Source organism: Sycon ciliatum, chromosome 1 (assembly GCF_964019385.1).
Source record: "Sycon ciliatum chromosome 1, ocSycCili1.1, whole genome shotgun sequence".
Lineage (NCBI taxonomy): Eukaryota > Metazoa > Porifera > Calcarea > Leucosolenida > Sycettidae > Sycon > Sycon ciliatum.
In genome coordinates, this window is record NC_088643.1 from 57,372,650 (window position 1) to 57,380,829 (window position 8,180).

Below are 8,180 nucleotides of genomic sequence, written 5' to 3' on the forward strand. Positions count from 1 at the left end.
ATTTACTTGGCGGCCTCTCTCTCTCTCTCTCTCTCTCTCTCTCTCCCTCTCTCTCTCCCTCTCTCTCCCTCTCTCCCTCTCTCTCTCTCTCTCTCTCTCTCTCTCTCTCTCTCTCTCTCTCTCTCTCTCTCTCTCTCTCTTTTTTTTTTCTAAGAGAAAGTTCTTCAGTTCACGCCGTTTGTGTGTTGCATGACTTTGATGTGTGTGTTGCGCGTGACTAGGTTGGCAGTTACTACTGTTCTTGCAACTATGGTTACTATGTCTGCTCCACCACGAGATGCTGCCCAGTGAACTGTGGCCGCCCCAAGGTGCCGACCAGCTGTCCCTCGTACTCGTTCAAGGACAGCCAGTCACTGACGCCGTGCAAGCCTTTGCCATATCAGTCGCACTGCTCCACGGTCTACCCGAACAGCTGCAACCTGCGCTGCCCGACGTACTACAGCATTGCGACTTACTCGGCAAGCGGCACGTTCATGAAAAACTGGAACTCCATCAGCGTGATCGGTAAGAGCTACAACATCCGTTGCCAAGGCAACTCTCGCTGGACGGTCGCCTCTACTATTTCGCGCTTCTACTGTCGTCGTGACAATGATCCACCGGAGTGGCTGCGCATCTCCAGTACAACTATCAATGAACACAGCCCGGTGGTCAATGAACACAGCCCGGTGGGTACGGTCGTCGGCTACCTGACTACATACGACCCTAACAAGTATGACACCCATGTCTTCACCGTGCGACCGTCGTCCGCCGCCATCTTCTTCAGCGTTGTCGGCAACAGGCTAGTGGTGACGTTCGTGCCCAAGTTCAACCAGCACCAGGGCATCACCGGCGATGGCAACAGCTTCACCATTACCGTCCGCGTCACCGACCGCGGCAGTCCGGCCATGTACCGAGACCAGTCGTTCACCATCAGAATCCTGGACGCCAACGAGCCACCAGAGCGACTGCACCTGTCCAACATGGCGGTGAAGGAGAATGTGAAGGTCGACTCCACCGTCGGCGTGTTCAGCGCGTACGATCCGGACCTTCCGAGCTCCACCAACCCCTGCACGTGGGCGGTGACGGGATTCAACTCCGGCTTCTTCAAGGTGAGCGGCAACAAGCTTCTGGTGGCCAAGTCTCTGAACTTCGAAGCACAGAATAACCATCCTCTGCAGATCAGCTGCACGGACTTTGGCCGACCAGCAGCCACGACAACGGCTACGTTTGTGATTGACGTGCAGGATGCGCAGGAGCCGCCCATCACCCTAACCATAAACAATGCCCAGGTTGATGAGGACGCCAAGGCGGGCCAGGTGGTCGGAATGCTGACCGGCCTTGACCAGGACCAGGAGAAGCTCATCATCGCCATCGTCGGCGGCCAGGTCCCCATCACGGCCGGCGGCAGCTCTCTGACCCGTTTCGGCGTGTCGAGCACGACCTGTGCCAACGTACCGGCTCACGATCAAGTGAAGGCGCGCACAAAGTGCTCGGCAAACCTGATCGTGCAGCCGAAGATCTTGGGCGCTGCAGCTGGCTCAGCGGGTGCGCTTGACTTCGAGACTGGCGGCTGGTTCCAGGTGGTGTTCTTTGCGCGCGATGCCTCCCATCCATCACTTCACAAGTCGCTGTACGTCAACATCACCATCAATGACGTCAACGAAGCGCCAACAGATATCTCCATTCTCAACCTCACCATTCCAGAGACGGCTCCAGGTGGTGCTCTCGTCAGCTCGCTAGTGGTACGTAATGTCAAGAGCACGTTTAAAACTAGTGTAGTTTGCCAAGAACGTTGATGTGTATGAAGCCACGTTGACCGTGGTGTATGTGTGTGTGTGTGTGGGGGGGGGGGGGGATACACAGTACTACACACCATTACATATAGTCCAGTTTGAGTGGTCTACGCTGCCGTGTAGTTGTGGCCCTGTTGGTCACTGAGCATTGAGTTGACTTTTCAACTAGCAAACTGTGGCTTCACTTCTGTTATAAAGAACTTGGGCTGTGCGGAATGAATTCTCCGGCACAATGGTGTTCATTGAAAGTACCAGGAGTCGACTGTAATGTAGAATCATACTGACTACTACGACTGATTTACTGTTCAAGAATTTTACTTTTGAAAATAATTATGTTTTTTTCAAAAATAATTATGTTTTTGCTTCTACCATTTCCCATAGGTTACGGATCCAGACAACTCGCAACGCGTTGTCCAGCGACCAACCTGCACGCTGGTTCCAGGTGGTGATGACGCCTACTTCGGCATCACTGGTGAGTCTCCAAACATGGAGTTGGAGCTGGCCCAGACGACCATGCTTGACTACGAGGTCAAGCCCGTGTATCGCATCTCCGTGACGTGCAACGACCACGGCTTGCCGCCCAAGACCATTACTCGCAGCTTTGTTGTCAACGTCCAGGGTAAGCAATGAGCCGGCGTGGCCCACCTCTTCTATCCTACATGCACGTGTTGTGTAACATTAGAGCATTAAACACGTGCGGCAGCGCTGCAGTGCTGTTGCTTTGCATCGTACTAAAAGCCCGAGCTTATTACCTCATGGGTGTTGGAAGCTTCTTTTGATAGGTCCGGCTTCACCCAATGGGTCACAAGTGTAGTGGATGGGGTCCATGGGAACTCCACCGGGAATTTCTTTAACATGCTAAAAGAACCCCTGTAAGTTTCAAAAAGCATATCAGAATATTGGTGGAGCTCCAGCTGGCCCAGCACCGTCGACACCCATGTACCGTACCTATCTGCAATGTCCTTGTATCGATCTGCGTATGAAGCCTCGCTCTGGATTTCACTCTCTCTCTCTATCTTCCCGTTTTGTGTTGTTGTACTGAACAGACGAGAACGAAGCACCTCTCAACATCACTCTGAGCAATAACCGCGTCAAGGAGGATGCTCCAGTGGGCACGGTTGTCGGCATGTTCAGTACAATTGACCCGGATGTCGGCGATAGTTTCACGTACAAGTTTGCACCGGGCTTCTCCACAGCTGCGCCGTTCACTGTCAACAAGGGTCGGCTGATGACAACCGGAAAGCTCGACTATGAGAAAAACGACAGCTACGTCATCGACGTCTCGAGTACGGACCAAGGAGGCCTCGAGGCGATTGAGACCTTTGTTGTCTGGGTCCAAGGTCAGTCACAGCACTGCACTGACTGTGCGCTGGGTTTGGCAAGGCGTTGCTCATCCTGCCGAGCGTATCATCTTGTTTTCTTTTCTAGCCGGTGACTGGCTACAGTGGATAGTCTCCATTGTGTTCAGTGCATTGTCACGTTACATGGTGTACGTGCATGCACGGCTGATGGTCGTGGTGACGCCTAGTACCTGCAGTGCCCGGTCACTGTACAGACCAGTACTAGTGGCGAGACTTTAAACTATATCATAATGGCCTGGGACCATTGTATGTGTGTGTATGCGTGTGGGTGTCCGTATGTGTGTACGCGCTTGCGGTCGTGCTTGCGATAACAGACGTTCCCGAGCCACCAACGGACTTGATCTTGGATGGCAACCACACTCTCCCCGAGAACAGCTCTGACATCGCTTTCATTGGAAACCTGATTGTCACAGACCAGGATGTGAACCAGGATCCGTCCTGCAAAGTTACTGGTGGCATTGATATGCAGGTAATATGTGCACACGTGGCACTGTGGCAGGTTGATTGATCATGATCGACTTGTACTTGTTTTAAAGCTCATGCAGGGACCTGCACAAGCCGTTGCTATTTTTGAAGCTTGTGCCAATGTAGTGTGACTTCCTACTCGTGAAAGGACTGGTGTGTGTATGTGTGTGTGTGGTGGGGGGGGGGGGTATGTGTGTGTGTGTGTGTGTGTGTGTGTGTATGTGTGTGTGTGTGTGTGTGTGTGTGTGTGTGTGTGTGTGCGTGCGTGTGCATGTTTGTGTGACTGTGTGCATGTACCGATGTATGTATCAATGGAATCAGCACTGTATTGGAAAGTGCTATGCCGCACCAATCTCATTCTGCCCATTCCTTGATTCTTCGTGTGTTGCTTTTCTCTAGTACTTCTCCACTGCTGGCGACAATGGCCTTGAGCTGGTGTCCACTGCTGCAGGCTCTATGTTGGACTATGAAACCATGGGCAGCGATAAGAACCTGCAAGTGGAAGTGACCTGCACTGACCTTGATGGACTGGGCATCAAGAGACCATTCACCGTACGAGTGACCGGTAAGCGCAGACAAATAAAGTTTGCGGTGCACTGCATGCAAAGGTATCAGTTATCGATTGTACCTTGTCGTCACAGTGGTTCACGTGCCAATTTTGTCAAGCGTTCCAATCCGTCATGTAGCACATGTGCATTACCTGCTTATCTTCATTGCCATTCCCGAGGCAGAATCCGCCATGCCATGTTGCATCTTCTGTGTTCCCCTGATAGCTCTCTTGTCGAAAACAAACAAAAACTTGCCGCGAATACGGCACTAACTGTTACATCGTAGGTGATCATGTCTTTGCCGATATGCCTTTCAGATGTCAACGAGCCGCCTACGGATATCACCCTCACACCCAGCTCAGTGAAGGAAGCACAGCCGGCCGGTACGCTGGTGGGCTCGCTGTCCGTGACTGATCCCGACGTAGGCCAGGCACACAACTGCTCGGTCATCGACACGCAGCCGCAGGCCGGACAGCCACTTCTCACCTCCTTGTTCTACGTCAAGAACCAGATGCTGTACACCAAGAAACCGCTGGACTTCGAAGCCACCCTGGCATACTCTGTGGAAGTTGAGTGCTCCGATATCCCCACCGATGGGCAGCCAAGTATTACGTTTGACAAGCCCATCATCGTGACCCTCCTGGGTAAGTCCAGCTGCTAAGTGCAGTGAAGCTTGCTTGCAGTTTATCTATAGTGTAGTCGTGACCATCATGTGTGTCATGCGGTGGCCACTTCCACGCTTCGGCGAACCGTGTGGAGCGGTGTTTCCGTGTGTGTACATGGACCGATTGCATGTGTGTTCATTGACCGATTGCATGTGTGTTCATTGACCGATTGCATGTGTGTTCATTGACCGATTGCATGTGTGTTCATTGACCGATTGCATGTGTGTTCATTGACCGATTGCATGTGTGTTCATTGACCGATTGCATGTGTGTTCATTGACCGATTGCGCACGCATGGCCAGCGCAGGCAGTACAGACACCGGCACACGCACATGCACATGCCCTCTGGTCCGCCGTTGCCGACGGAGCGTGTCCTTGTCGTTCATCTGGTCCTTTGTGAGGCCTGCGGCAGCAGATGCAGATGCCGAATGCTTTTAACGGCTTGTAACACTATGGTGTACGTTTGCTGTGTGCTGACAGATGTCAACGAGGTGCCTGGCACTCCATGCGCTGCCTTTTCTATTGGCGAGAAGAAACCCGACGGAACCATGGTCGCCATGCTGAACGCGTCTGATCCGGACAACGAGTTCAGTGATAAGCAAGTCCTGACCTACACGGTCGTCAACAGCGTGCCGTTCAAGGTGGACCCGTCCACCAACACCCTCGTGAAGAACGGGGTGAGTGCAGTCCTGTCTGGACACATTTAGAGCATTTACAGTTAATGCAGGACAGCTGCATACTTGAAGCGCTATTCATTTGACACTGCAACACGGTGCTTTGTTCATCTTGCCGCTGCTAGCAACCCACTGCAGACTCGTATTTCCCTCTACCGATATACACGTGCTGCTGCACTTGCTAGTACGTGTTGTAATAATCTCGTCTAGCATGGCTTGTCTTAAGTTATCTGAGTGGACCACTGCACGTTTATAAATTTAAAGCTATTGAAACATTTTTTTCTCTTCCTCAATTGTGTGGTGCAGATGTTGAACTTTGAAGTGAAGAAGAGCTACAATGTTGACATCAAGGTCACAGACGATGGCACCATTCAGACTGGCAATACAACGTTCAAGAAGGTCACTCCGCTGAGCAAGACCTACACGTGTGTTGTGAACGTTCTTGGTAAGTAGCACTGTGACTTGTGCTGCACCTGTACAACTATGCAGTTTGTTCTCGCCTTCCTCTAGGTGTTAGCTACTTGGGTATGCTGTGCCGAGGCTCCTTCCGGTCTGCTCCTTTTCAACGGCCTTGTTTCATTCCGTTCTCTTCCATGTCCTTTCACTGCTGTTGCTCCGTAGATAACAACGACCCTCACGTGTCGGCCAGCATTCGTCTCGTGCCATCGAACGCCTCGGTGACGGAGCACGCCGCGGCAGGTACGGTCATCGCCAAGGCTTTCACCGACGATGTCGATGCTAGTGCCAAGCATACGTACAAGGTGAGACTTGACTTCAGGCCAGCGCCTTCTACTGCCTTGCTGCATGCAAGCGGCAGCCGTGCTTCTAACTACTAGCAATAATTAATTTTGGGTATGGTCGGTGAAACATTCGACTTTACTATACCATACGTTAGCAGTTGTAAGTTGGCCCCGGGTATGGTTATTAGTCCACCTCCCATACTTGGAGCCTCGATTTCCCCATTTATTGGTTTTTAAAGCCCAGATTGTAAGTTGACTAGCCCTGGCCTTCTTAGTTCGGTTTTAGTTCGTAAAAGTTTGATTTACATGTATATTTGGTAAAATATAATGTGTGTGTGTGTGTGTGTGTGTGTTGAGAGGGGGGGGGGGGGGGAGGGGTAAGTGAATAGCAGAAGTCAATCGTCATAGAACCCAATCAGTGAAAGCGTTGTGCAAACTTGCTGATGCTGTGCACAGATCCTTGAGACGGACGTTCCGTTCACAATGGTCGGCAGCGACGTCACCGTGACCGCGTCCGGTTTGCTAGTCGACTTTGAGGCCAATTCCGATGACATTAAGATCACCATTGCTAGCACAGATGAACACAATCACACGGCCACGTGAGTGTTTGACATCGTCATCAACGGTGAGTATACTAATGCTACTTCTGACAGTACACTCTAATGCCCTGATGTCAGTGATGATCAAGGAATTGGAGGAAATGAAGGAGGGCACTAGACCTGAAGTACAGTATTTACACATTCGGATGGATGGATGAGGAGTTAGACCTCAGTTAATATTTAATTAGGGGGGGGGGGGACTGAAGGTGACAAGGGATGTTGTATCTATCGGGTGACTGAAGGTGACACGGGATGTTGTATCTATCGGGTGACTGAAGGTGACACGGGATCGGTTGTATCTATCGATGCTATCGTTTATTTAGTTTGTCCATACAGTCTTGTATCTTCAAGTTATTGGGCGTGACACCATCTCCTGTCCTGCACATTCTCCTCGCCAAACAATCTAGATTACAACGAGCACCCCACTGCCGTATGCTTGCTTGGAACCACCGTGGCAGAGAACCAGCCGGCTGGCTATCAGATTGGCCAGCTGGTTGTGGAGGATCCTGACTACCCGCAGAGGTCGTGCAGTCCCATCCAGCCGCATCTCGAACTGCCCATCGACGACACTTGCGTGGTGAGTGGCCGGCCTGTTCAGTGTTGACCAGGGTCGGACTGTACACAGTGTGCATGCTTGCCATGTCTTTAAATAGGTCTACAGTGGACCAACGCAAGCACACAACATTGACTCGAGGCATATCCGGCTAGCATGAGCTGGAGCACTGGAATGACTAAATGGCGACTTGCACGCCGGCAGCACTACCAGTGATGTTTGTGTTCCACTGGTTTCCCGTTTTGCCAGGCTCAGTGCTGGTCTGCCCAGCATCCACACATCTCAGTCTAGCTGATGCGCTGAAATGCACTTTGTCATTCTATCTCTGTTTCGGAGATCCGGAATGAATGGTGTTCTCACTGTTCTGTTCCTCATTTGGTTTGGTTGATGCAGATCATTGACCAGACACCTGGCCAGATCTACACCAGCCGCTTTGAAATCACCAGCAAGCTGGCACTCGTGCAGAAGGTCCCGCTCAACTACGAGCAGTACACGTTCTATGACCTGCGTGTTGCCTGCCGTGACCTCAACCAGCCATTGAACATCATCAGCAACACCTTTACAATCACCGTCACCAGTAAGTAGTGTATAAGATCGGGCAGGTGTGACTGGCGGTTGAAACATTATGTCGCCTTGCATTGCCACACAGCGCTCTATAGTATTCCGAAATGTATTGACTCTGAATCAGTGACCCTGGCTTGGTTACTGTCAAAGCGTTTCTCAGTTGTTCTGGGGTTGCATTATTTCCTCCGTAGGTGCCTTTCCTTTCATTGCTATTTGCCGGATTCTAACCTCCAGAATTC

The 8,180-nt window shown here is 51.5% G+C and overlaps 1 protein-coding gene across 1 annotated transcript; it reads left to right on the forward strand.

The window, feature by feature from the left end:
- Positions 1-221: 221 nt before the first annotated feature.
- LOC135804522 (protocadherin-16-like) lies at positions 222-7,959 on the forward strand (the record flags this gene model as incomplete). Its single annotated transcript, XM_065318408.1, is given in 12 exon segments — positions 222-1,721; positions 2,154-2,391; positions 2,819-3,112; positions 3,448-3,602; positions 3,998-4,163; positions 4,464-4,790; positions 5,292-5,488; positions 5,792-5,930; positions 6,107-6,246; positions 6,682-6,850; positions 7,232-7,401; positions 7,771-7,959. Coding segments are annotated over 10 exon segments (3,303 nt in total), but the record flags the coding sequence as incomplete, so codon positions are not given.
- Between the last annotated feature and the right edge of the window lie 221 nt (positions 7,960-8,180).